This window comes from Aspergillus pseudotamarii (genome assembly GCF_009193445.1).
Source record: "Aspergillus pseudotamarii strain CBS 117625 unplaced genomic scaffold BDV38scaffold_17, whole genome shotgun sequence".
NCBI lineage: Eukaryota > Fungi > Ascomycota > Eurotiomycetes > Eurotiales > Aspergillaceae > Aspergillus > Aspergillus pseudotamarii.
The window spans coordinates 505,567-533,036 of NW_022475031.1; the positions used below are offsets into that span (position 1 = coordinate 505,567).

General features: G+C 45.4%; 13 protein-coding genes across 13 annotated transcripts; 7 read left to right on the forward strand and 6 right to left on the reverse strand.

The window, feature by feature from the left end:
- Positions 1 to 110: 110 nt before the first annotated feature.
- BDV38DRAFT_281435 (NUDIX hydrolase) lies at positions 111 to 677 on the forward strand (the record flags this gene model as incomplete). The annotated part of the gene is made up of 1 exon (XM_032059547.1): positions 111 to 677. One exon carries the CDS (start codon positions 111 to 113, stop codon positions 675 to 677), a length of 567 nt encoding a protein of 188 aa, XP_031915338.1.
- Positions 678 to 2,686: 2,009 nt separating this feature from the next.
- On the forward strand, positions 2,687 to 2,977 carry BDV38DRAFT_243169 (uncharacterized protein; the record flags this gene model as incomplete). Its single annotated transcript, XM_032054189.1, has 1 exon — positions 2,687 to 2,977. A coding segment is annotated over one exon (291 nt), but the record flags the coding sequence as incomplete, so codon positions are not given.
- A 177-nt stretch (positions 2,978 to 3,154) lies between these two features.
- BDV38DRAFT_243170 (uncharacterized protein) lies at positions 3,155 to 3,414 on the forward strand. Its single transcript, XM_032054190.1, has 2 exons — positions 3,155 to 3,266; positions 3,297 to 3,414. The coding sequence occupies exons 1-2, from the start codon at positions 3,185 to 3,187 to the stop codon at positions 3,368 to 3,370; spliced, it is 156 nt and encodes a 51-aa protein (XP_031915340.1). The 5' UTR covers positions 3,155 to 3,184; the 3' UTR covers positions 3,371 to 3,414.
- A 130-nt stretch (positions 3,415 to 3,544) lies between these two features.
- BDV38DRAFT_243171 (uncharacterized protein) lies at positions 3,545 to 4,485 on the forward strand. The gene is made up of 2 exons (XM_032054191.1): positions 3,545 to 3,759; positions 3,809 to 4,485. Exons 1-2 carry the CDS (start codon positions 3,577 to 3,579, stop codon positions 4,340 to 4,342), a joined length of 717 nt encoding a protein of 238 aa, XP_031915341.1. The 5' UTR covers positions 3,545 to 3,576; the 3' UTR covers positions 4,343 to 4,485.
- BDV38DRAFT_281438 (uncharacterized protein) lies at positions 4,376 to 4,987 on the reverse strand (the record flags this gene model as incomplete). Its single annotated transcript, XM_032059548.1, has 1 exon — positions 4,376 to 4,987. One exon carries the CDS (start codon positions 4,985 to 4,987, stop codon positions 4,376 to 4,378), a length of 612 nt encoding a protein of 203 aa, XP_031915342.1.
- A 360-nt stretch (positions 4,988 to 5,347) lies between these two features.
- On the forward strand, positions 5,348 to 5,968 carry BDV38DRAFT_243174 (uncharacterized protein). The gene is made up of 2 exons (XM_032054192.1): positions 5,348 to 5,727; positions 5,776 to 5,968. Exons 1-2 carry the CDS (start codon positions 5,410 to 5,412, stop codon positions 5,944 to 5,946), a joined length of 489 nt encoding a protein of 162 aa, XP_031915343.1. The 5' UTR covers positions 5,348 to 5,409; the 3' UTR covers positions 5,947 to 5,968.
- Positions 5,969 to 9,216: 3,248 nt separating this feature from the next.
- On the reverse strand, positions 9,217 to 9,665 carry BDV38DRAFT_243175 (uncharacterized protein). Its single transcript, XM_032054193.1, has one exon. It carries the CDS (start codon positions 9,495 to 9,497, stop codon positions 9,249 to 9,251), a length of 249 nt encoding a protein of 82 aa, XP_031915344.1. The 5' UTR covers positions 9,498 to 9,665; the 3' UTR covers positions 9,217 to 9,248.
- Positions 9,666 to 13,402: 3,737 nt separating this feature from the next.
- BDV38DRAFT_270109 (uncharacterized protein) lies at positions 13,403 to 13,786 on the reverse strand (the record flags this gene model as incomplete). The annotated part of the gene is made up of 1 exon (XM_032057083.1): positions 13,403 to 13,786. The coding sequence occupies one exon, from the start codon at positions 13,784 to 13,786 to the stop codon at positions 13,403 to 13,405; it is 384 nt and encodes a 127-aa protein (XP_031915345.1).
- An 845-nt stretch (positions 13,787 to 14,631) lies between these two features.
- Positions 14,632 to 15,312, reverse strand: BDV38DRAFT_281441 (uncharacterized protein; the record flags this gene model as incomplete). Its single annotated transcript, XM_032059549.1, has 2 exons — positions 14,632 to 15,249; positions 15,298 to 15,312. The coding sequence occupies 2 exons, from the start codon at positions 15,310 to 15,312 to the stop codon at positions 14,632 to 14,634; spliced, it is 633 nt and encodes a 210-aa protein (XP_031915346.1).
- A 3,105-nt stretch (positions 15,313 to 18,417) lies between these two features.
- Positions 18,418 to 19,119, reverse strand: BDV38DRAFT_281442 (uncharacterized protein; the record flags this gene model as incomplete). Its single annotated transcript, XM_032059550.1, has 2 exons — positions 18,418 to 19,056; positions 19,105 to 19,119. 2 exons carry the CDS (start codon positions 19,117 to 19,119, stop codon positions 18,418 to 18,420), a joined length of 654 nt encoding a protein of 217 aa, XP_031915347.1.
- BDV38DRAFT_243176 (uncharacterized protein) lies at positions 18,781 to 19,516 on the forward strand. The gene is given in 3 exon segments (XM_032054194.1): positions 18,781 to 19,056; positions 19,105 to 19,265; positions 19,278 to 19,516. The coding sequence occupies 2 exon segments, from the start codon at positions 19,162 to 19,164 to the stop codon at positions 19,336 to 19,338; spliced, it is 165 nt and encodes a 54-aa protein (XP_031915348.1). The 5' UTR covers positions 18,781 to 19,056; positions 19,105 to 19,161; the 3' UTR covers positions 19,339 to 19,516.
- Positions 19,517 to 22,957: 3,441 nt separating this feature from the next.
- Positions 22,958 to 23,934, reverse strand: BDV38DRAFT_281443 (uncharacterized protein; the record flags this gene model as incomplete). The annotated part of the gene is made up of 3 exons (XM_032059551.1): positions 22,958 to 23,525; positions 23,582 to 23,614; positions 23,666 to 23,934. 3 exons carry the CDS (start codon positions 23,932 to 23,934, stop codon positions 22,958 to 22,960), a joined length of 870 nt encoding a protein of 289 aa, XP_031915349.1.
- An 856-nt stretch (positions 23,935 to 24,790) lies between these two features.
- BDV38DRAFT_291625 (uncharacterized protein) lies at positions 24,791 to 26,689 on the forward strand (the record flags this gene model as incomplete). Its single annotated transcript, XM_032061786.1, has 2 exons — positions 24,791 to 25,811; positions 25,864 to 26,689. 2 exons carry the CDS (start codon positions 24,791 to 24,793, stop codon positions 26,502 to 26,504), a joined length of 1,662 nt encoding a protein of 553 aa, XP_031915350.1. The 3' UTR covers positions 26,505 to 26,689.
- Between the last annotated feature and the right edge of the window lie 781 nt (positions 26,690 to 27,470).

Genomic DNA, 27,470 nt, shown 5'->3' on the forward strand with positions numbered 1-27,470 from the left:
GAGCACAGCAGTGATAATTTTGACTACTTAAGCGCTATAGCCTCTTGCATCTATTTTGTTATTTATCTCTGCCCTGCTTTTTGCCTTACACTTTTGGAGCAACAGTGATGATGGATGTACGAAGACTTGAATGTGTTAATCTTGATACCGAACTCTCTTCTTTCTCCATCACAAGGGACCCCGGATACAAGTTCTTCCTCGAGGGACTCATCTGTTCCTTGCGGGTCAACGTCATTATCCTCGACAAATATGCGCCAGCCTGTTCCATACTTCTTCTCCAACGTTCTGCTCGCGACAGCAACTCCGGGTGCTGGGAACCGCCTGGCGGCAAGGTCCACTACGACGACAAAACTTTACGTGAAGCTGCTCAACGCAAGGTTGAGAAGAAAACTGGCATAACTGGATTCAAGTTCTTTGATACTGTGCCAATCAAGATGTGGGACACTTCGAAGGCTGAGGGAGTACGTTGCTGGATTAATTTCACGTTTCTTGCGAGTGTCGATGGGCAGTCTGGGTGGCAGGAAAGCATACGTTCGGCGGAAGAGGAGCATCGAGTTTTGAAGTGGGTCACAAAGGGTGATATATTGGGAATGGAGGAGACTGCATTCAATGGAAACCATCTGGAGACTATCCTCGAGGTATTTGATTTTGTGGAAAATGCAATTGGCGCAAGCTAGCGTGTGTCATCTACTGCCGCCCACCACGAGCTTGAACAGATGAATAGAACGTCGACCTACACAGAGAAAGATTACGGGCATAGGGAGGATTGGTATTGGTAGTGCACTATGGCCTAGATTAGCTTTTCTGAGCGGGAATCCACTCACCCGTTGAACATCGTCCTGTTCCCCTTGGATAATAAACAAGGGGGCTAAATATAGTTGTATGACAACTGCAGATCCACTTTTTTCCCTTTCCATTATTTTGATTAGCTTTGAAGCGAACCATTCTCAAAGCCTCGGAATACAGTTTAGCTTAAGTTTTATTAGGTATTATACCTGATAATTCATAAGAGGTCGGACTCATCACTGCTTTGATGCCCGTCTGATTCTTCATTTCCTTTCAATCCTACAATGGCCTACCAAAATTCATCCACGTTCTCGCAGCTCCAAGGTGTAACCTCTTCGCTTGATAGTCATGGGGGCTCCCAACACCACCAGGAATGGAGCCATGTGGAGCCGGGCATTGTTCCTGTTCCTCGTCAACCCCCCCATCAACCCCGTGTTTTGCCGACACACGAAAGGTACCTTACAACTATACAATTCGCACATACATTGATCAAAGTCAATGACATCCAGGGTGCAGCTGCAGTTTTACAAGGAATAGATAAGACTGGACTTGTGGACATACAGAACGAATTGCTTCCAGAAACAGGACTCTCTAATCATGCTGTTGTAATAGCAGGTGATTATAGTACTGTAATTGACTTTTGGAAGCAATTTAACCTCTGCTGGTTGGCACTTGGTCAGCGCATCCTGGATAACCTTAACAACCACATTCCTCCTCCAGCCTTTACAGACAGGTTATTGGAGCGCTTAGGAGAGCACATCATACAAATGTGCAATTATCTGGAAAAGTTTGGCTTGGTTGATTACGAAATGGGTGTCTGGGAAGAGGAAATTTTAGACGGTATGATCTCAACATACAGGGTTGTATGATTCTAGCTAAAAAAAAACAACATAGTCTTTGGTCGCGGCTTAGATGAATTAGCGAAAAGAAAAAAGAATCACGCGACGATGGTGTACAGAAGAGTTATCGAGTATCTTTTCCACATACACTCCACGACCAGACTGAACGGGAAGAAATAATTCAACGATTGAGAAGACTGGGGAATAAGTGGGCTGGGGTATCTGACGGCGCACACAGTTTAGGATTTGGTAAGATGGGAGAATAGTGCACATGTAGCTAAATGAACATTTTGAATTATGAGAGGCTACTGTTCATATACTCATTTTTTATGTATTTTCCTTACGCAGCAACATGAGCCATTTTGGTCATTTTTGCCACTCTCAGACATGGAAACCAAGGTAAGGACGTTACTGAAATCCGTAGGGAATACCGGCAAATGTACATGGTTGAATATGGAAGGATTAGTGAGACCAAGGCAAGCAAGACAAGACAACAGTAAATTGCTGATCTAATCCATTTATCATCATCCTTTACGATCCAGCTTAGTCTGAATAATCAATCGCTGCGTCTTTAGCTAATTAACCGACCATAAAAAACCCGGCTAGACAGGATGCCCCCACTCCTAGCAACATTTCACGAGGCTGACCACTCAGAATAACTAATAGAGCTTTCTACGACTGATTGCCTAATTCCGTAGAAGACGATGTGGAACCTAGCCTATCATGGCTGTGAGGTCTAGACCACTGCGAGCGTACTATATGCCGGCCCCCTTTGCACAGTCTTTAATGTGTTATTTGAACCTTGAGCGAAATATTGGCTAAAAAGCGGCCCTGACTGACCGATGTAACCATATTGAGAGGTACATATAGAGCATTTGCCTTACCTGCCGGGTAAGTGGAAAACATAACATTCACCGGTACACAACTACATCTTATTACACATTTTTCTGCCATATTCCTGCAATGCCCGAGCAGCAAAACCTTCCTCCAGGTGTGGTGAGTGATCGACAGACTTACGTTTTTCTAGAATGAAGAACTAATAACTTTCTCCGTATGTCTAGAATAGTGACGCTCGCCACAGCGCTGTGGTTGTGGCCTCAAACGACACCTCAAACGACACCATGAATGACAGCGGGGACAATAAAAGCGATGACGTTACTTTGGTACATCACAAACATGGAGCTGAAGAGGGTGAGAAGCATAAACGAAAGAGTTGCATCATCAATGGCAATGTCGGGGTTCAGAAAAGCTCCATACATATCATGAGTGGTGGCCGTGTGGAAGGTGGATCAGTCATTGTCAACGGAGATCTGTCCAGGGAAGCGTTCATGGAGTTGTTCAAACCCAAATGAACTTCTCTTCATATTAGTCTTTTTATATCACTGTTGGGGATAAAGAGGGAATCCAAAGAAGAACAGCTTTCTGTGGGGGTTGACATAGTCTGTAGCGGTACCACTCTATTGCCTTTGAATCTATTTCCACTAATTAAGAGGCTATTGTATGTCCCTATGACCTCGTAAGAGGACTCATGAAGCGATAATATTTTACTACATCATAGCATGAGCCAATTCAGGCAAGGGCTTATATTCCTATGTTTATTACTCTCATCCGCAAGTCAGAAAGTGCTCTGCCCTTCGTATCGTTGGTGGCTATGAAAATGCACGTCAAAAGGCTCGATACGGTCTCAGGATTTGTATGCCAATTACCTTCCCTTTAGAATCCCAAAGAAGACTCCTATTCTATAGTGCCTGTACAATATGTTGGACACAGAGTGAGATATATAAACACCGGCGAACGTAGGCTTTCTCCATACTTTCAATTCTCTCGTTGAGTACTCAAGTTGTCACGTGCGTCACAATATTATCGATTCCCCGCATTCACGATGGAGCCACTCCTCGGTGACTTACTCGGGCGAACCGACGACGCCGACTACCTCGTAACCCTGCACAAGATGGAATTGCCTGGGTATACTTTCTTTGAAGGCGTTTCCATGCCATCAAAAAGGGACATGAATATCCTCAAAGCGGCGCGCCAACGAGAGAAACCGAAGACTCACGGGAACTTTACCATATGGCGGAACCCCGACTCTCGCTTCTCCACTTTGGCTCGCGGATACATGAATTCAGGGGCGGCAGTGGGTATCACGATAGAATCTTGCTTGGGGCAATAGCTGACTGCGCTAGTCATTACTTGTCTACATCGCAAAAACCCCAAACCGGGATTTTTTGGAACCGAGGATTGTGCGGTACGAAGCCAAGGACAAGCCCACCAACGAGCCCACCAAGGAGCAGTCGGAAGTCTTTGTGATTGGAGCACCAAGTGATAAGGAATGTGGCCTGGTCATGATGTTTCGACCACTAGATACACCACTTCGTAGCGACGACGGCTTCTTTGAGATCTACCCTGGCTCGCATGAGTGGAGCCTGCCCAAGATTGATGAGTGGTTTAGGCAATACCATAGCGAGGCACCGGGTGAATCGAAGTGGGATCCGGTTACAGTGGATTTCAATCAGGTCTTACTGGTTCACGCTGGGACGCTTGTCCGATTTGGCAGGAGCTCAACTCCGTGCGATTTCGTATGCATGGGCTACTCGGATGACCAGGCTGACTTTGGCCGGCGCGATATTAAGTTTGAGCAGTATGTAGTGCCATTCTTACGACGGGTGCCTGACGCATTGAGGGAAAGGATCCTCTCACGCCCGCCGAGAGGAGAGTGAACCGTAACATAGTATCAAGAATACCATTGAAATTTAATCGGCAAAGACCAGACTCTCCAGATTTCTCACGCATACTTCCCATCTCTTACGAAAGGATCGGCCAGCTTGAAGCCAATCAGTGCTATCGCGACGCAGCCGTAGACCGAGTTCTCTGGCCCCATGATAGGAGAGCTCGTCGAGCATGTGGACAACTGAGAGGAGTAATAGTGCCACGGCCGGCTCACCCGACGCGCTCTGTATTGCCTTGATCTTCCCACCCCTGACAAGTAGATTTCTTGTCCGATGAATCGGATAGCGATGCCTCTCAGCAAATTCCTTCATCTTTCCGTGTCGTCGACATCCCGGATTGGAGACATTTCCCCAGAATCCCCAATTCTCCTTCCTAGTGTTGCATTCCGGATGTTCCTCGAAGAATTTCTCTGTCTGGATATAGACACTGATTAAGTAACCAATGCGTTCACATCTCCCTGCACCGCGGCTGAGACGTGGAAGCGCGCATTGTTCGGAGGGGTAATCAGAAAATAGGTCCTCAAGCCGATCCCCACTTAGGAAGGTGAGCAGCGAGTGTTTTTCTCGCGCAAGCTGTTCTAGGATCTGGGCAAGCAAAAGCGCCTCGCTCGGATGTAGCGCGAAATTTGCATCCATTTGGAGCCAGGCACTTCGCTCGGGGCTAGGATCGGTTTCAACGGACGTAATTCCAAATCCCTGAGTCTCTGGTAGTGCCCTGGATTGGTCTGGACTGAGATTACTGCAAGGGATTCAAGCAACACGTAACTAATGACCGCCGAGGGGTTTTTGCTTGGTTGGAAGATGGCTTGGGTGGGGGAGTTATTTAGCTTGGTCACTTGTGGGTACGCTTTGAGGTTTTGGACCCACTCGTAAGGTTAGAGGGGTGAGTGATTGGCCAAAAATCCAAGGTATGGTACTCTATACAATGATTTGTGTGATATTATGTTTGCTTATATTCCTAGGCCTTCGCATGAGACCCCACATACCTTGTTCAACTGTTAAGGGGTTTCTGCCTCATCACGAAAACATTGCCCTCTTGCAGCTGCCACACCAGTTGAATGATTGCCAAAATGGAGAGCACCCAGGAGTCCTATATCGCTCATCCATCCCTACAAGTGTACTACAGTGTTCCTCAAGAGTCTTCTACTCAGGTTCCCAGCTCGCAGGTTGTCGGACCCTACGTCGATACCAACATTCCCTGTGGTTCTTTGGGTTATATCCAAAATGTTCCTCCTCAGCCTCCATCCATTTACATCTGCCGGGGCTGCTTGTTGGTTATTTGCGAGGCAGTGTTTGGTAGTAACAAGTGCTTTGAACTGATAAGAGAGGAAAACGTATGTTTCTGCTGCGAAGAATCCCGCAACCCGGGATACCTGGTATGTATGAACCAGTCATACTAATTGTTCTGTATGCTGACCCTACAGATCTCTGTGTCATATGGAGAGCAGGTTTTAAAGGCTCGTGATATAACCAAAAGGCTGTACTGGATGGAATTGCGTGACGGCAATGAACGCGAGGCTTCCATACTGTCCATGTTAGATGTAATGATGACTATTGCTGACTTGCTCTTTTGTCATAGTTCAACGAAGCCTTGATGATTCAAGATGAATGACTATGAGACGGAATTTTGCTTGTGTCGTATCGTTGGAAAGAACTACGAGTATCAGACGGTCTCATAAGGTGTATGTGGAGTTTCCTTGCCGATCTTGATTATCGGCAACAGCTTGCCTGACACTATGGGCTGCTTCCTAACTTAGTACTATTATCCAGCTAGAACAAGCTCTAACTCGTTCCTCTGGCATTCACACTAGTTTGTAGACAAATGAAGAAGTCTCGGTCGTTATCGATTGTTGGTCAATAGTGTATAAAAAAAAACAGGCAAGTATTTGAGCTGTTCCCCTCACAATTATAACAGAGCGCTCCTCAAAAGGGAGAGGATGGAGATGTGACCAAATCCTAGATAAATCATACCGTTTTATAAATAAAACTCTGCTTGCAATTAAGCACTCATCTTGTCCGATTAAGCCCGTGAATCCCCCTAATATGTGACAAGACAACAGTACCATGTCACACCCCAAAGACCAATGAAACATACTTGAAAGTACTAGCTATGCTCGGTGTAGGGGCTGGGGTGTAGTATTTTTCATCGTGAAAAGATACTCGGGCCGTCGGAAGATTCCCAACCTTTAGCGTTGGCGCTATTTCATTTAGTTACACAGGCACAAACAGGGTATGTGTGAATTTTCCGACTAGTCAACCAAGGTCGTACTTTTGCCGGTTAACCTTCTTTAAATGTATTACGTTCTAGATATTAATAAGTTAATCCTGCCTTGCGTTATCTATTTAGATCACTTTCATTCACAGAATTTGTTTGCACTTCACCTCCAAAGCTGACAGGCATCACACAGGCAGTAATGGATTTATCCCATATACAACACCTAGCCTTGCCTGGCTCCCCTAGACTTAGAGTTGACCTGCAACGCAAGAATACATATTTAGCACCAGCTCGTAAGTTGAAGAGGCCATGATTATGGTGGCTATTGACACGTTCCAGTAATCTGCGACGCTCCTTTCGACGAGAGAAAGAATTCGCAACCTACATCACACAACATCCAGCTTGCTCAGAATACCAACCAAATCGCACCATGCTTAAACGACCACGAGAGCCTTCGACGATACCTGAGGGAGATCATCCATCTGCTTTCAATCCCAACTCGAAAGAATTTCGCAGCTTGGGCAATCCACGTCCTTGAGCCATTGAAACGACAAACGTTTCCTTACTCTGGTCGTAGCAAGAGGACGCCGACTTGGTGGCCTAGCATGCTCCCTCACGTTCCGCCATATCGCCTCGATGCGGGAGGTAAATCTAGTCATTCCCCTAGATTTGTCCTATACTCCAATACTGCAAATATTAGTATAAAGTACTAATTTTTGAATAGCTGTATCCACGCTTCTGGTTCATATCTTCTCTGATGTGCATCGATGTACATTGATACAGAAGCATTCAAAAACATGGGGGCACATTCCAGATAGTTATGCTCAAACAGTGGAAGATATATGCAGAGCTGTAAGGGCATATCATAGTGCACAGGATGGTAGGGAACTATTACATCACCACTAGGCTTCTTGCTAACAGATGTGAGTAGGTTCTGATCCTTTCTCTATCCGTAGCGATGAGCCCGTTTCTATAGCAGCTCAAAGGTACAGAGACCAGGCTGCCGCGCCAGAAACCTCAGAGCGGTCTCATACAACGGGTGAAAAAAAGGAATCAAATTTGAATATATATACCCCACCGTATACGGATTCCAACAAAATCGAAAAAGAAAGACGAAAACACCTCATGTACTATGCATGCGATGACGGTAGATTTAGACTCTATCTAACGAGAACACTAAATCATCTCCAAAGCTGCACTTGTCTAGCATTAACAAAGGGGGTACTTACCTACCTCCAGGCTCCTATGCAGGGCTTTCGGCTTAATGAGAGACGGCCAAATTGGTGGCCTGCTGAAATTCCATTCAGAAACCCATATCATCTGAAAAAAAGCTGTAAGTTAATTATCACCGATACCCGTACTTATTCTGATGAATTGCACTAACATTAGGCAGTTCAAATAAGAATTCTGGTACACGTATTCATGAGACGGTGCTTATGGTCAAGGAGCAAAATTCGGGATATGTTTATGCAGTTGAAGCAGGCTGACAAGCTAAATGAGTGCCCAGAAGCACTTGATGACCTGTGGGTGATCAGTACTCTGTATCATGAGCCTCCAGCCGGTAAGTACTATGTGAGCAATTCCGTCTTATTCATGTTATATTCATCAGAATATAGGAAAATCTATTCAGCCGTTGTCTCATTCGTCCCCTACCAGGACATTTGTTTCGGAGGAAAATAGCCCCAGAGAGATATCAGACGCGATAATCAAGTACCATGAGAACGCAAGCGGTGTGTACAGTCATAAGAGTTTAAATGATGTGACAACTGATGAATAAAGACTATATAACATATACATTGAATCGCTTATGCAAGGAGGGCTGTTACATTCTTGGAAATGAGCTAATTAAGCACATAGAACCACAAGAGCAGATGTGGCTCCCATATAGACGTAGGGGGGCAGTAAAACCCGACTGGTGGCCCAGCAAAATCTCCTATATTCAGCCTCATAACTTATCAAAAGAAGGTAAAAGGCACTACATGACGGGCTATTATATTGAAGAGAGATATACTGACGTTCGATAGACCTGGTTGGCCTCCTTGTAGGCATCTTCGTGCAACAGAGACTTTGGCCGACTATATCGGATCGACTGGAGAGCGTGATGTCAATCATCAAAAGAAGGCTCTCTGAGAAGAACAAAGTGGAAATCCTTGACGAAATTCAAGGTTTTGTTAGGCAATATCATCGAGCCACAGCTGGTGAATGGAACCTAGGACTTCTTGAGATGACCTGATGATCTAACCTATAACAGTTATCTCCATACCTTCATACCCAGGCCAGGCTTGCGTTGGTATTTCTGAAACTGTGTATCCGGTTCATAATGCCCACGATCTCCCATCATCCGCCTGGAACACCGAGTCATACAGGGATAGTGGAGGACCTTGTGACAATTGTATTCTAATAAATCCAGAAACTCAAGGTCAGCCAATCAGCTTATTCGAGCGCTTTTCAATTGAGTACAGACAATATGACCTCCGTGGCAGCGAAATGTAGGATGCCCCGCCTGTGGGACAGATCACAGCGTTACTGACCCAAAGATCAGATGCACAGGCTTTATTCCGGCCTTGCGTATTGAGAATAACCGGCTGCGAGTCGAGTTTGGACCATCACACCCAATATTAGAGGAACCATGTCTCATTCACCAAATACATCGAGACCCAGTGGTTGACCATGTACAGTTACTCACATTGCCATCATGCTATTTGTAAGTCTTACGAACATGCGAACTACTCTAAACCGAGAAATACTTAAAATTATAGGGCATTTTCGTTGAGATCTCCCGAACCTAGAGACACTTTGTCGCTTTACTGGGAACGTGCTCAAGGCCTGATTGAATGCGTCGGAAGCCAGCTCTTGCCACAAGAAAATAACGAAAGATTCATTTATACAATGGAAGCTAACCAGCAAGCCATAAATCCCTCTGGTCTTCATCCCGAGCTGGTGCACGACACGGAACAGGCCAATATCGGAGGCCTTGCTGATGTCGGGATTGTCAGGGCAAACCATTCTGTGGCGCTCAGTGAAAAGTTTTAGTAAAAATAGTGATGCGCCCTATATGTTCCCAATTCAGCTAATGGTGCAAGAGAGGGAGAATGCTACTCTATTTCTTATTATTAACTAAAACGGCCTGAGGCCACTAACTAGTCTCAGGCTAGCAATGTCCATCACATGATTTATAAAACAACATATATTATAATCTAGCTCTCTAAGACTCGGCTAAAGTTTCGGGGTGACCGGAATCGTTAGAGAGATATTATATAAGAAAAATATGTGTTTCCAATAGCATGACGAGTACAAAGACCCCACCCACCTGGCCCAAGGATTCTGATAAACTGTTCCACGTTTAAGGGTTCCTCGGTATGTCCTTCGTCCCTCTTGGCGAGGTCCCATGTTTCCCTGGGAGGACACAATGATTTATAGGGTTCCACCACGAGGACAACATTGGCCCTTCAGCGGAGAGCTAACCCCTGAATGCGAACGTCGGACCTATGTATAAATAGAGAGTTCGATCATGTTCTCTCGTGTTCACCCAGCAATCTCAGAAAGCGATCTAACACTTCTCTCGCTCCGAAAATGAAAAACACTGCCGATCAATCGCCCAAGGGCGACAAAGAAGCACATATAAAACAGTGGCTGGAACTGGCAGGGCTAAGTGAACTTGATGCACGGCAAAAAAACCCCTTGACGCTGACAATAAACATTCATTAACAAATACGTTCCAAATATAGGGCCAGAAATTATCTAGCGCCCAGTCCCAGGAGTTCGCTATTCTTCTTTACAACCTGTGCACCTTGAACCAAGTGGTGATTGATGCCGCTCCTCAAATGGCCCATATGCTCCGACAATTAGATTTCAGTCCAGCCGTGGCTGATTGGATAGAGAGTGGGCCCCGAGGCGAACTTATACCGCAGGACAAAATACCTATGCCTCTACATGCGATCCCCAACAATCAACGTACGCCTTTGTCGACGGCTCAAATGCAGATGCTCAACCGCTTTCTTGATCTATTCGTCGTGGACCGAGTTTCCAGTGGGAATGTTCCCTGTGCGGGGGTGGCGGGTGCGGAGAAACAGAAAATACAAGAGACACAAGAATAAAGCCCATGCGGTGGAGAGTCGTTTGTATGCATTGAGAGGACACTGGTTTCTGACCATAGATACAAGTTCTCCATACAAAATCTATGTAATTAATATAGAAACTGAAAGTGATCAATTATTGCCATGATAGTTTCAAAATGTCCTATCCGCCGTCTGCAAGGAAGGAATCGTTGGTAATGGGAATACTATTATTGAGGGAAATAGACTGCCTGCGATGAAATCTCCATCTCAGCTTACCCAAAGAGAAATCAGTTAGTGGCTTGCCTAGCAGATCTGACAGAAAGTCCGCCGCAAACCTCAATCCTTAAGTTGGATGCACTGTAACCACTGTCGTTATGGTAGTAGTGGGCCGGTCATATTGAGCCTCGGTGAACGAGATGTAAGCATAACCAGTATGAATTATGCTGGAATATTGTGCCTGCCAGCTTCCTGGGTTCAAGGCGAAGTGGCTTGGAGGGAAACAGTTAAACCAATTTTCATACTTATAGCCTAGGAACCACATAGGCTCTGTAGAATTGACAGTGTATAGGATATTAGTGTGAGCTCCACCTCCAAATATTGTACTAGGTTCGCAGATCGCTTCAAGTGTGGTATTGCATAGAAAAAAAGAGCCATTAGTAGAGAAAAATAATATCGAATCACCGACGGAAGCGTTCATCGACGGCGGATGAAAGTCTGTAACCTCATCTGGGGTCACTGTGACTGTCCAGGTACTACCAGCCGTTGGTGAACGGGTTGTTGTAGAGCCGTGGAGAAAAGAGCTTTTCATTTGTGTACCATACCACAACGGTGATGTATATGATGAGATATCTCTCCTAGAACTCGGGTTTGTTGTCTTAATTGGAGACTGCCTGCCCCTCTCCGACGTAGTCGGGGTCGGCTGGTTATGCCAAGGTGTAGTCCAAGTCGCGGGTAGCTGAGGTCTGGGAGTGACCTGGCGGGCAGTTGATAACCGACTAGGAGTAGGATTCCGTGAATTAGAACTATGTGGATCAATTCTAGAAGTCCTGTTCCAGCAATTACTGGAACAGTGTAAAGACAACGTGGAAGCTGGCAGTGAGGTGCTTCTCTGTGTCTCTAGTGGAGGAGGAACTGAATACGGTATAATAGCAGTTGAAGTGTGTTTTCCCGGCATAATGCCTGGCATTTGGAAGGGGGAAGAATTAGAAGACACCGTCAAGCTTATGCACGGTCTTGAACTAACGGCCTCCTGGGGGCTAATAATTTCAATATCCATGCAGGAAGTAGAGACCTTCTCCCGATTAGCCCTGCTTATCACTCAAGGGCATATAGTACTGACCAGCCATCGCTGATTCACTGGTTCTGTTGTATTCCACAACCAGTATATTGTATATAGACTGCCGACCTGCAAGCTATCAGGTAGTTTGAACATAGGAGGAAAGCTGATACCATAGTATCCACAGTGAGGGTAGGAAACTAGGACTGCGTCTTGTTAGCAATGGTATCGATGAATGATAGTCTGCATGCCCTACAGTCACCTCCATTTCCGCCCTGGAAACCTAAAATCTCTAGGAACGTCCTTGTATCTGGATATTTTGGTTCTCGTGTACCGTACCAACTCATGACCCCTTTGTCCGTATCTTTGCACTGTGTTGGATTGCCTCTCGAATACCGTGGCTTGATTATCGACCCTGGAAAAGCTCTCAGGCGCGGCCATCCTTGTGCTTGAGATGGGTACAGCTGATTAATGGGGCAAAACGTTGTTGAAAGAGAGGGATCCACAGGCCAAGCTCCGCTTAATCTGTAGTAGTCTGTACCTGTCGGGGTATTAGAAGGCACTATATGTCCCAACGGCATTTTCGGAACTTACTAAAGTTGCGCACATAGCCTTGATGGAACTCATTGTAATTCGCGCCAATAGCCTCGACCCCCTCGATCTATGTACCACCATTAGAATCTCTAACCTCAATACTGTAGGCATATTGACTTCAGCACCCATACCAATGCCCAACCAAGGCGGACACAACAACTCAAGAGGTAGAAGATGCTGTAGAAAAAGACTCGCATCACGGAAGTAGGCGAAAAATTACCTGGACAGCAGTTAGCAATGAAAACACAAAATTATATATGATTTGCTTCGTAAGTCAGGCCACCCAGAATATTTTGTGACCTGTTCCAGCCCCCTTTACACCAGCCCGCGACCCCGTTTGGTTCCGCGATTTTGTGCAGAGCACGTTTATATAGTAAAAAACAGATTTCTCTGTTTTGAGAGATGCTGGCACGGTGTTAATGAACATTAATGAACGCTCTAATGGTCACAACAACGGACGCCAACGCCCCCGTTCGATTGCTATGGAAGTCCAACGAACTCTACCAAAAGCTTTGTCCAAAAAGGTTCTTTGGCCTCCTCGAAAGATTCATGAAAATTAGTGAAGTGGAGATATGTATTATCGAGGGCCATGGGAATAGCAATCCAGATGAAATAACGATGTTTGTCACGAGCTGGGGAAGAGATAAAGAACGGATTTAGGTGTGAGTCTGGCTCGAATACCAGGTTGGTAACTACTAAGGAAATATATATCTCAAGGTATCAAGATATCCACAAGGATGTACTGACCTACTTTTGATTTGGTTGCGAGCCCATAGCCACTTCAACCAGGGCAACCTTGATGCTCAAGTTGAGTTTATAGATATATATAGAGCTACCATCACTACATAGGAGAAACCGACAGTGAAATAGGGGTTCTATCATTGTCAAGTACGCGCGTTTAAACAGGCTTAAATCATACCCCCATCATTGCCACCATGGGCCTCAAACCCCAGAACTTCAAAGTAACGCTGCTCAGAATCGCGAAGCCTTGCGGTGACCTGAACCAGCATGTCCTCAATCTTGTGGAAGATACGGAACATGTCCTCATGGAATTGCAGTAGAGCTTGTTTGGATTCCTTCTGCCACTGGAGTTCGGCTCTCAGGTAACTGGCATCATATACGAGATCCTCTAGCTGTTGACGAATGTCTGTAGATGCTCTCTTCGATCGTCGCAAGCGAGAAGGGAGTCTTTCGATGCTGGACGAGGTGCCACCATGACGGAGTATTTCATGGTCCACTGGGGTGATCTCTTCAGTAATAGGATCAAGGGAGCGCCGGGGAAATTGTTGCATTCTTTCCAGGGTCAGAAATAGTGGGGGAGGTAAAGAGATGGGAACTTGCGACAGTAAAATTCTGATTCAGACAATTGTAAAAGCAGGCCTGTTGGAAGATAGGGTGACTTTTAAAGGACCAAAGGTCTGGGTCACAAACTCAAGTGCATGCTTCCATTGCGAGCCCGGAAGGGGTCGCGGGTCCGAGACATGTAGACACAATAGAAATGACCAGGACCCCAAAACTAGTCTAAGCAGTGTTTCTTGATAAAAGAGCCGCAGTTAAATGTGGGTTTAAAATGTCCTGACCTGGTTCTATTATGAGAAATATATAGTTTGCCGTATAAAGGATTATTGCATTCCAAAACAGGGCGAGCTGTGAACTGAAAACCTCGTAATTGGCTCTCGGGTACAAGATATCTTTGCCAGGGCTTTGTTGACTGATTTCCCGATGTACTCTCTTTGCCCAATTATTGTCCGTCTATAGTAGTTCGTGGTCACACATATCGCACCATTGCCCCTTTGTATGTAGTAAACCATCAAACATAATACTGCTATTTTTCTAAGCAGCAAAATCAAGTGTCATTCTCCTTCACTAATCCCGTAGTTGATGTATACAAGCAGCATGATAAGAACATTAACCACAGCTGCATGTGCTATTTGAGATTTGAAGCTTATCCCATCTAAGTTCGGCTAATAAGTGTATTCAATTCGCATGATCTAAATGTCGAACCAAGCAATGTATAACACTCTATTTTTCCACTAGGTGAAAATGTCAAAGAAGGTCTAGTATACCTACTATGGCATCTCAGAAACACACAAACTCCCCGCACTTCTCAGTACCAATGATGACTGGATCCTGCATTCTACCGTGGTGTGTTTGAACAGTTGTTGCTGTTAGGGATGAGCTGTATGGTTGGAGGTGAGGTTGGCTCGCTTGGGCGGCTTTCAGTATCACAAGCCCAGCAGCACTCGGGACCAGTGTCCTGCGAATCCCCCCTTAGAGCCATCTGTAGGTAGCGTACTGTTTCTTCACGTGCGTTCAACGCGGATCGAAGAGTGGAGATCAGCTCACGTTGCCACTCATTCTGAAGGAGAACATGCTGAATATTCAAAGAGCTGGTGTCACTGTGTCCAATCTGAGCTATGGCCCGTAACAAAGCCTCGTTAACTAAGTGCTGTTTCTGCAGACGAATTTCCAAGTCATCCGCCCTTTTTCTCTCCTTTATAAGGTCTTGACTTAAAAGCCATTGGTGTTCTGTGACCTGGTCAAGGGCGGACTCTTGCTGCAGTCTTGTTCTTTCCAAGTCTGCAATAATGGCTCCCATATATGCGCAATGGTCGCGTGTTTGGTTGTACACAACCTGGCCCTCCTTTAGCTTGCGCTCTAATTCTTCGACCCGATCCCTCGATATCTCTTCCCATTCGAGGCGCTTGTCTGTCAAACTGCAGATAGCTCGAAGCTCGTTCTCAACGTGGGTGCCCTTCAATCATTAGCTTTGGTAAACATGCTTGAAAATGACTGACTTTACCGGAACTTGGGACATTGTACTGGAAGGAAAATGTTTTAGATATATTTGGCCTCCAATCAGATCTATCAATTTAACAGAAGTCCGGCGCCAAAAACGAAGGAGCGGATATTCCTTCGACTTAAACCTTTAGTATGAATATTCACGAAAGCCTATACAACTTAAGCCCAGTGACCTAAAATCTGAATTGTAGGGGGATTTAGCCGCTATAGGACCGCGCGTTTTGAGTGTAGATGTCGACATATGCGACACCGAATGGGCTCGCAGGGGTATTCTTTACCGCACCAAACGGTGACGGCACCGTCATGCTTTAGGTGGTTCCGTGGCCGAGTGTAGAAATATCGATTTCCACTAGGGATCCATATTGCGCCTCCATTTCGGGTAGGACGTATAACTGCTTGTAAGGAACACCTACTTGTATGGAATATTACCCACTGCCCCGTGCGTGGTCGAAAATCTTGCCCCGGTAACGTTTCAGATCTAGTGACTTCTCGGCATGCAGCCTACCCAGAGTTTAACAGGCGACATTAAATATATATTTATATTTACATGCGTCCTATATCTTTGGGAGTACTCCTACTATATTCTTATATAAATACAACCTCTACCCAAACACAGTATAAACAACTACAGCTACGTGGAGCTCTACCGCTGATTATATATTTCTTTTTACGTCATACTGCGAAATGCTTTATGCCATTCCCTCTCATCTCTAAAGCACATCTCACATTTGGGGCTGACAGTTCTGGGTTTAGACAATCAAAAGAACTCGGTGCGCTCGTGTCAAGTGAAGCCGCAACGTTAGGATAACTACCACATAGCATATCGAGCTGTTTCTTCAAATTTTGTATAAGGTAATCGTATCGCTCGATAGCTACAGAAATCTTCATTAGCATCTTCGCCATAAGACTAGAATCCTGGGAAGTTCATCCTGTCTACCTCTTGAGGCATACCCATGGCACTCAGCCAGCTGTACCATTGCGAAGGAGACTGTATTCACCTCATCCAATTTTGCTAGGATCCGCCTCACGAACGACATCAGCCCATTTAGTAAAGCTACTGTGCTCAATATTCCCTTCTTTGACCACGCGCGGGCTCGTGAGCTTAGCAGATTATCAATTCTTTGCTCCACTAGGTTACCAGAGAGAGGCTCTTTCAAGTACTGTGTAATACTCTTTCCTCCTACCGAGAACGTTTAGATAAGCTATAACCTGTATAACTAAGACTAGATACCAGAGCCCTCGGGGATTTGAAGCGTTCCAATTGGACATCTCCCGGGAACTAGGAGACTAAGTCCTCGGCTCTTTTTAAAATACGTCCTGCAGAGGTATCTATACCGACACAGAACAGGTGTAAAAATAAGGAACTGAAGCTCACCTGAACCACTTAGTATGGGTGAGCCTCGGATGTTAAGAGGCTCTCCTGATAATCGCACGTGGTGTGGAGAAGATCACCCCGGCCCCTTTTCCTTTTCCGTAACCGTTTAAGCTTTTTCTTATTTGTAATTGTGAGTACGTGGCAACGGTCATGTGGATCAAGTACGTCTCAAAGACAACGACCTAAAATATGCGCCTCGGTTACCACGGCCCACATGTAGGTTTCGTTATGTCTCGTATTTCTGGTCTTAACCTGGGGACCACTATTCTTAGCCTTTTTGTTCTGTTTTCTAGAAGCCTGGCCTAAGTAGGTAGTACCATTTACGCAAAAGGATGCAACGGTAAAACGATCGTGATGTGACTTCAAATCCTGACTTTGCCAGAAGACGGGTTATCTCAACTTTGATCGGAAGCGGCCCTCTAGATGTGGAGCCTAAACTGTACTAATTTTTTTTTTGCGCAGCTTAGGCGGCACGTAATTTCCAACCAAAGGCCCTTTCCTTAAACTGTAAACATGGCATATGAAATGATTAACAGTGTATCACATTGGCTGGAAACCTTTCATATCCCCACTACTCCAACTGAGAATAAATATTTTATCTCTTTTTGGGGCAGGTGGGGCTGGAGCGGTGGGTGTTTTCTAGTAGGGGAAAAGGGCAGGCGATCAAGATAGTAAGAACTTTTCTGCCCTGGCAGGACGGACCCACTAATTATGTTCTCTCTTCATGGAGGATATGTTGATTCCTGTAATTAAAACTGTATATGAATTCTGCCTGGCTTCGGAAGAGGAAGCCAGAATTAAAATGATTGCAAAAATAGGGAGATGTATAATTACTTACATGGATGTGAAAAAATAAATATAAAAATAAAACAGAATGAAAAAGTGCAATTACGATTGGACCCTGCATGGGTATGACTTGTATTAGTTAATTTGTGGTTGAGGAACGGCGTCAATAAAAAATCTAAAGAAATGTAGCCCCTCTTACTGAATTCGGTAAGAGCCTGTCACAACTGAATTTCTTACGGCTATACTTCGGAGATTCAGGCCGAAGATAGATGATAAAATAGGATACTATTATTGCCCTTGACTTAACCTGGTCGTACATAACTAGAGCTGTGAGCCTTATAAGGATGCCGGTGATTCGCTAGGATCCGCTATGGCTAATTATTTTATGTCAGATGATGTTCCCGACCAACGAACGCAATGAGTCCAGAAGGGTAAGGGGAAGCTTCCGCGATAAATGGCTTTTGCCGCTAAGTCGGGTCCAAGCTGCCAATTTCCGGACCCGCCAATGACGAGGGGCAAGGGCCGACAGCGCTCTGTTATCCTTTGGTTCTCTTAGTCGGCCCTCGGTTTCAAAAAGCCACGGCTAGTTCGACCATAATGAGAAGCCCTAAGACACTTGGATAGGGTACCTACTTCAGCCTTTAAGAAAAAAAAGGTTAAAGAAAAGAAAGAAAGAAAGAAAGAAAGAAAGAGAATAATAGCACCTGGTAAGATTAACAACTATATGAGCCGAATCTCTTGGGAAATCTATGAACTTTTAGGACTTCGTGTAATGCGGGTCGTTAATGTCCCATGAACTATCATATATTCAGATTTATCTACATAGAGAGCAAGACAAAAGTAGTTATTATCAGATTAGCAGAGATGAATGCAATTTATATTGTATTATGCCTAAGCACGAGTCTTGCATTTGGAACCCTTTAGCTAATTATACTTAGTATGCCACAAAAACCACAACAATCATTCTCCGTGAGACACTCTTTGGTATTGATACGGGCGTGGTGTGCTTGAACCATGGCGGCTCTCATTGGTGAGAATGTCGTCTCTTGGGGAAGGAAACTCTAGCTCACTCTGAAGGATATTACCATTATTGGTCCCGCAGCCGTCAGGTGATATGTCTTGTAAAGCCATCCGCAAACACTGTATGGTGATGTCCTTCACATCTAACGCAGATCGCAGGGTAGAGATTGATTCGCGCTGCCTCTCGTTCTCGAGGAGAACATGTTGAATGTCCCAGGAGCTGCGATTGCTTTCAACTTGTGTGACTGCACGCAGAAGAGACTCGTTTACCAGGTACTGGTCCGCAAGACGAGACTCCAAACCCCCTACCTTCTGTCTTTCCAGGGTCAAGTCTCGGTCTAACAACCATTGACACTCCACGAGGCTGCTAACGGTAAACTCCTGATGTAATATCTTATCTTCCAATCTTGCGATGACTGTTCTCAGATCGGCGCAATGGTCGCATGCTTGTTTGTGCGAGAACTGGTCCTCTATCCGGAACTTAAGCTCCTCTAGCTCTTGCCTTAATCCGTCTTCCCGCTCGAGGAGCTTCTCCATTAAGCAGCAGATTGTCTGAATTTCGCTTGCGACGGATGGATCCTTCTATCGTCAGTTTAATAAACCGTTGTCTGGGGAAGCAGGCCTCACCGAAACGTGAGGCATTGTGTTGGAGAGAGACTATTAGTACATCTGGCCTGTTGGTAAATGTCCGTCAGATTTTGGACCGAGAGATCAGTGACCTGGAAGCAGAACAAAGCGCTGGATAAACGAGCTACTCTAGATATAACTGCTATCGAGGAACAGCTGAAATGGCACCATGAGCTTATTTGCGGGACCAAAACGGTATCTATTCGGAACGAGACGTCTTTATTATCCGCGTAGACCAAACCAGTATACGCGGAACTAAAACGCGTCGCACTATTGAACCTCAGACACCAAATTGTGACATCCAAGCTAGTCCGAGGCCCATTTGCGTGCTAGGCGCTTTCTTGGAGAGCTGAGAAAACGACTGATTTATCCCTTTACTATGTAATTTTCAACCCGCTCAAGGTGAAAGTCAGAAGCCCCTCCTTGAATTTTCTCGACTAGGGCATCCGGCCCCCAAGAAAGTTAAGTTCGTCGCTCCGGCACGCCGGTGGGCCTGCTGAGGTGTCCATGCTGGAATGAAAACAGATATACGCGATGAAGAGAACGAAACTCATATGAAAGACTATGACCTTCGGCTATTAGGCATTGCCCCTCGCTGCCGATATGGGTAGGGAACTCTCTGGGGGAAGAATATAAATTAATAAACTGAGATCAGGTACGATAAACCAAGCCAAAACATTGCAAATCGGATATGAGCTTCAGCTCAAAAGGCCCACTTAAAGCTCCGGTACACCTCCCACTCAACGCAAGACACATATCCACAGCGGATAATGCGGAACGCTTCCCGCCTCCCTTTCCCCCTTCCTACTCTGGTTTCTTTTGATCTCGCGTTTTTCTTCCCTTTTCGGCTAACTTGAGAAAAGTAGCTCTTGGCAATAAGAGATTCGGCACATCTAATAAACTAGCTACATCAGCCGCGTACCTTACTTCACGATCAAAATAGCATACTAAGCTTATGATAATAGATACGCAAGAATTCGCGATTGTTCCTGAATGAGATCATCCATTTATTCATTCCATATCCTATCCAGACATTCGAATATGATCAACCCAAGATCGAAGAATTAACAAGACATTTTTTGGCTATGAATAACTAGGATTAAGTTACAACTTGGTAGAAAATTGTTTCGTGGACCTGACCTAGAACCATGGAACATAAAATGAGGACCCATAAAAGATTCCATGCCCCAAGCCGCCCATTCCTTAGCAAACGTAGGGAACTGTTTTGTCATTCTTAGGAATAAGAAGAAAAATAGAAAAACGTACTATGAAATGTCGATCAAACACGGGGAAAGCGCGGGAGATCGCACTTGTGAACTTAATGCATGTCCATGCTCCACAGCGCTGATCAAGATTTAGAGTTGCATGGGACTTTTTTTAAATTGGTTGACCGGTCCGATCCGCTAGCCGTCTCTTAGGTCAGCAGACCCACCCGCCATTCGGCGTGTTGGTCTGCCTCACCTCAACGATAATTCCCATCTCAACGATAAAATTGAAGCTATTCAGAGCTTTTATTTACCACCACCATGCCTAATTCTTATTCTGATATAGAGATGCGAATCTCTCAGGCCTGTGAAGCCGCTCAAGGCCAAAAAAAAACAAATATCTCTGCGTTAGCACGTCAATTTGATGTTCCTTATCAACGACTCAGAGCGCGTATTCAGGGCCGAGCTACTCGAAGCTCACGTCCTATCTCAACCAAAACCCTTGATGATTCACAAGAAAAGGCACTGATTCGTTGGATTTGTCAGCTTGATAATCTATATTGTCCACCTACAGCTGGACAGATTGAGCAGAGTGCCAATCAAATACTGCAGCGGAATACAATTGACGGGTTATCTCGTACAGTTGACAAGAACTGGGTCTATCGCTTTATTAAACGCCTCCCAAGCGAGTTTAAACTTATTCAACAGAAGCCTAAAGATAGGAATCGTCTCGATGCAGAGGATATAGGTGTTCTTCAACACTGGTTTGACTGCTTAGAGCCCTTTATCAAGCAGATTCCTCCCAAAAATATATATAATTTCGATGAAACCGGCTTCCAACTGGGGCAGGGAAAGTCTCAAAAAGTTGTGACTACTATGCCTGTACGAGCTGCAAGGGGGAATCCATCTAAAGAAATGGGGGAACTGGTCTCTGCAATAGAGTGTATTGCAGCAGATGGTTTTGTTCTTCCTCCATACTTTATATTCAAAGGCGTACATCATCTAGAGAGATGGTACAATGCAGATATTCCTAGTGAGTATCGAATAGCTCTATCTCCTAAAGGCTATACTTCAGATAAGATTAGTCTTGACTGGATTCAACATTTCCACCGTCATACAAAGTGCCGTATCTCTAAAAAGGAGGTTCGATTACTACTTTTTGATGGCCACGAATCCCATCTTACCTACGAATTTCTTCAGTTCTGTGGACAACACTATATTATACCTTATTGTTTTCCTCCTCATACAACACATCTTGTACAGCCTCTTGATGGACAGCCTTTTCAAGTCTATAAGCACTTCTATCGCAAGCAAAACAATGAGCTTGCTCAGAAAGGTGCTGAGATGGATGATAAGAGTGATTTCTTAAAACAGATTCATTCTATTCGTACAAAGACTTTCAAACAACGTACAATCCGGGATGCCTTTGAGAAACGAGGTGTATATCCCTTGAATTCAGAGCCGATAATAAAGCCTCTACGTGAGGCTTTAGAAGCTACTCCAGAACTTGAGATAATTACAACACCATCACCACCACCATCAAGCTCATCACCGCCATCTACAATACGGGGTCTACGTCGAAGTATTAGTAAAGCACAGAGCTTTATTAATAATAGTCCGGAGCTTGATCAGAGTTTTGTACGACGCCTTGACCGAGTATTCCAGAGCTCGCTGGAAGCCACTGAACTAGCCGCTCAGCTGAAAGATGATCTACAACAACACTATCAATATCGGAAGCCTCAAAATAGACGGAAATCGCAGAGAAGAGTCCGGTATAATGGACCACTGACTGTATATGATGCAAAACGCCATATTGCTGATCGTACAGAGGAAGAAAGACTACAGGGTCTCAGGCAGATCAGGAAAACGGGAACTTTAGAACACGATAAACCACCACAACAGGGAAATATAGGGAATCTGCCTAGTACAGAGGCTAGTCAGATGGATAATAAAGATCCTAATCTACCTTATTGGATAGATACTCAAGGTGATGTTGTATAGGAGCTTGAATGGCTTCAATTTTATCGTTGAGATGGGAATTATCGTTGAGGTGAGGCAGACCAACACGCCGAATGGCGGGTGGGTCTGCTGACCTAAGAGACGGCTAAAGGTTTCTCAAAAATGGAAGGCAGAGATGGACTCAGAAGTCATAATTAGCAGTCAAGCTAAATGATATAACAGAGTATTGTCTTTTTTTTCTTTTCTTTTTCCTTAATAGAAAGGAAAGAAATAATAAACGAGGTGGGTACAAGGAAGACGATGTTGTGCTTGTGGAAGATGAAGGCACACTAGACACTAAATAGCTAGAATATTGATTAGTGTATGAAATGGTGAATAAATTTACTTTTTGCCACCAACTTTCTGTTGGAGATCAGGAAGGGAAAAAGAATTGAAAAATAATTTAACTGAATAATTCTTCAATCCTTCCCTTCCTCGGCTTATGATTAATTTATAGTAGCTCTCGCAAATTGCGCCTCTAGCTGGTATGCCTACTTTTTCAACATGTATAGATTGCTAAAACGCCTTTTGCAAAGCTTATACTGGCAGAGGTTATAATAATTGTCTAGTACTCTAGACAATATCACACAAGGAGATGGTAAAGGCCAATAATAAAAGGAAAATATCCTGCTCCATCAACCCATAATCTACTATATTTGATCCAGCGGGCTTCGACGTCGCAGATCAACGGCGGCCTTACTCTGTGATTGGAATGACACAGGATGCTCCATGCGCTTAGTTAAATGCCCAAACTTTTCCATCGCAAGCCGCTCGCATTTGACGACTTTCTCCACCATCTCCGCCAATTTGTCAACTCTGCCAGAGATATTGTCCATCTTGTCATGAAGACTACTCGCCAATATGTCAACCCTGTTGGACATAACCTCGATCTTTTCATGAAGGCTGTCCTCTAGTCCTTCGACTCTGCTGGATATAGTGCTGGTTTTCATATCCAGTACACTGAAAACATCGGGGATGTTTTGGAATTTCAGTGCAAAAGCATCAATGACACTTGAATGTCGCTCAACTGTTTCCGAAATTGACCCGGCTTCTGTCGTTAGGTTCTGTATTGCAGTGCTAAAGTTATCAATCGAAGAATGTAGAGCTGCAACTGTCGATGTATCACCACTAGTGGTCACGGAAAAGTTGTCAATGTTGAATATCCCGTCGGCATTTCTTTCGGAAGGCTCAGAGAACGTCTTCTGGCAGTTAAATTCACTTTCATTTTCTGGTTAGCATAAGCAATATGGGCAAGTCATTGACTTCCTTCTTACCTAGGCAATTCAGTGGGCGGGACACTCTCCTGACTACGGTACATCGTTAGTGATTTCTCGGCCAACCGTAGCGAAAACACAAACCTTTCCCCCCAATTGTTAAGGCTTCTTTCCTTTAGACGCAAGCCTACGTTTTCATCCCCAACCAGAGTAGTAGAAGTGGAAGCATTGAACTGTGAGTGGTCCACAATGCAGTTGCTACTGGCAAAGTTATTGAGGAAGGCGTTTCCAGGTTGGGCAAAAGTATGGTTCACCCCGTTGTACGGATTGAACAGATCATTGTACGGCCACAACTCGCTATTCGAATAAGGGTTCGGTTCGAAGTCCTCACGTCGTTGGTTAAATAAGGACATATTAAAGTTTCTTTTTTTTTAGGCGGAGAGAGATGAGAGAGGAGGAATGATGAAGTATTGTCCACGCAGGTGGGATATCAGCATCGAGATGAGACCACCAAGTGGGCTTTATATATCCTTAGAGCGTACAATGATTGCAAACGGGTTGCCTTTACTAACCGTGTGCAGGGATTAATTATGGTTTACGACGGATACTATCATCACTGGCCTAAGTTGCCTATCCCACGTACCGTTGACAGCGAAGGACCTAGCTGTCGGATTGTGGGTCATCATTGATCGTTCCCCATACTGGCCAGGTGTCTGGCCTACATACAGGAGGCTAACAACAATTCTCATTTCCATATTGACACTAGCTCCCAACCTAGGATGTTGATCACAGGGCCCGCCAATGATTCACTCCAGCAGCCCCACCAGGCTACTTTAATTGTTTCTCAGTGGACAGCCGAGCAGATCATAGAACCATGGTTCGTTTGACTGTTAGCTCAGGCTAAGGGCGTCAAGACAAAGAATGCGATACCGTAATGGGGTCGCGGTTGTTGATAAAAGGAAAAGAGATGGTGAGCCGCCATTCGCCTTGTAATCTGCCTATTGACGAATGAAAGCCAGTTACGGGTCGCTGCTCACCCGGGCGACGGTATACTTCTATGTTGAAACACTAGAGTGACATTCGGGACCATGAAGCACGCATAAAAAATGAGACAAGAATAGTAACGAAGAGCCTTGCTCTCCGTTTCAGCGGCGGAATGGGCTTCGCCTTAGTTAGACTATCTCAGAGATTTCGGAGTGAGCTGGATAGAAAAACCCATAAAGGCCCGGGCAAAAGCGGATTGTAGAAGACATTCAGCACTCTCTCAAGATGCAGCGGATAGACGACATTAGCTGGCTCGGTTTGGGCCTCAGCGAAAGTAAGAAGTTTACTCTTTTGGATTATGGCCGCTTAGATCGTGTGATTACCGAAATGGGCGATCCCGCGAATCAGTATCCAACATTATGCGTATACATGGGCGGCAGATCCAAAGATGCTTGTCTTCGGCGGCTGTATCCAAATAACAACATAAAACGGCATGCCTCAACCGCTGAGATTAAACTACGCTATGATATTGATTCCTTAAATACCACGCGGCCGGTGCTGTTCACGGACGGAGACCTGAAATGCATGCCATCCGCCTACCCCTCTACGAATGGCCGACCTAAGTTGGAACGCTCGATCTCATGGGATACATCATCTGCAGAGAAAGCCCTGTATATTATCTGGGCCCGCTTGGTTTTTCTTTTCGCTGATGTAATCTGTGTGTTTGCTAACGACTTTGGTGATCTTCTTGATGTGGCTGGCTTTTTGCTAGAATGTCTTAGCCTGCAAGCACCATCATCATTACCATCCGCCGTTCGGCCGCGGGTAATCATAGTGCTGGAGGCCCGCTTGGATGGGGAACAAGAGGATATACAGAATGTGGAGCATTTTTACTGCAAGTTACACAAGGAAGGTCCCAACCTGAGAGAGTACTTTTCGGCGGTCCATCTGATCCGTCTGGAAAGCAGTCATCTGTCGGAGAATGCTCGGTATGAGCGGCTGAGGGCATTAATTATGGGCCAGTTGGATGACATGTGCACTGTTCGTGAAGACCACAGAGCTTTATTCAGTGCAACCCACCTCGGAGCGCTCTTCCGTTTGGCGTTTCAGCACACAGCAGAAGGTATCTGCCGACCCTTTGATTTTGTGAAGGCAACTAGAGCACAGGATGAGGTCCCCTCAACGCTGAGCAGGAGCCTGGCACACTACCTAGAGATAGGAGCGAAGGCGGGGCTCCGGTACGAGGAGCTCGCCACCTCCATCTCATCGGCTCTCTTGATGGACCATTACATCCCAGGGATGCTAGGTATGACCTACCCTCCATGGAACTTGATCCGTGTACTGACGTAATACTATAGCGCTAGAGCCTCGGGCTGTCTTCCAGACGCTGTATCGTCCTGCTGTCCGAGACGCGCTCCACATTCTCGGGTGGTATCAACCAGGTAAAACTATCGAGGAGCTGGTAGGTGTTGTTGAGTGCCGGTTGGTGGACCAATTTGAACTGCTTGACCGTACGGGTCAATCATCCTTAGAGTTTCGGCGCGAGCAGCTAAGGGCCTCCAGTGGACGGATCTGTCAGATAAGATCTAATAAGATTTGTCTTGTGTGCCTTTTCCGGGTTGCGCAGCATCGCCTGGATTGTGGTCACACACTCTGCGATCTTTGTGCTCAATTATTTGGTACTCCCGCACCAGATATTGAGTATAATTTCACAATCGACGCCTGCCTTTGTTGCCTTTACCAAAGACCGCTTGTAATAGATGTCTTACCCCCAACAATGAATCCTACAGTTCTTGCTATTGACGGTGGTGGAGTCCGAGGGGTTATTCCCTTGGAGTTTCTGATCCTTGTCCAGGAGAGTCTCGGTTGTTGCCCTCTGCAAGACCTTATTGACCTCGCGGTTGGAACAAGTTCGGGTATGTGCAGGAGTAAACTGGAATACCCTCTCTTTGTTTCTGTTTTTTCAGTTCGCTTTTTAGCATCTCAATATTTTGTTTAGTTATTGCATCCACCTTTGACCGCGAACGTGCCAATTCATCACTAATGCAATATAGGAGGCCTCAGCATACTAGGCCTATTCAATATGCAGTGGGGTGTCAAGAAGTGTGCAGATGTCTTTGACCGTATGGCACGTCGTATATTTCATGAAAGACGCAGTTCGACACTAGCCCGTGCATCGCAAGCTATGTTTGGCAGTCATTCTTTTCTCGGAACTGTTCACAAATGGCTCTTATGGCTTCTTTATGATTCCTGTTACGATGGACGTGTTTTTGATCTGGCTCTAAAGGAAGTCTATACGATTAATAATCGTATATTCGACAGTCTTCTCCTGGAAGCTTCCAGTACAAGGTACTCCAAGACTAAAGTGGGTGTCGTTGCAACTAGCATTGCTAGAGAGACCAGGTCTTTCGTGTTCGGGAACTTCAACGGCACAGAAACCGCCGCTGAAGATTGTGGTAAGTGTCGGGCTTCAAAGCTGGTTGAGTTAGTGTTTCCTTCGGACATTGATCGAGACGTAAGGATACGAGATCGTCCGGCCAGTCGAGACGGGCTCGGAGCCGTTTGTATGGGAAGCGTAAGTATGTTGATAGTAATTTTAGGTTGGCACTAACATGGAATTTGTCAGAGCGAGGGCTACCGCGGCTGCCCCCTTGTGAGATTCACCCTTCCACGGTTTATGTAAGTGGTCTAGACTGACAGCCAGAAGCTTCTTCCCCCCAGCCGATATTCGCGGAATTGGTTCGTTCCAGGACGGAGGACTCCGTGACAATCTCGCCGCGGACATTGCACGCCGATTATGCCGTCAAATTTGGCCCTCTCGGAAGCATCCAGCAAGGCTTCTATCGATGGGCACAGGCGTGACGGCTAGAGGTTCCGACCGACCACCGCATTTCCGGCATGTCTTTCAGGACGGTTTTCTACGACGAGGGTTTGATGCTTGGATGTCCTCCATGGATACTGAAAG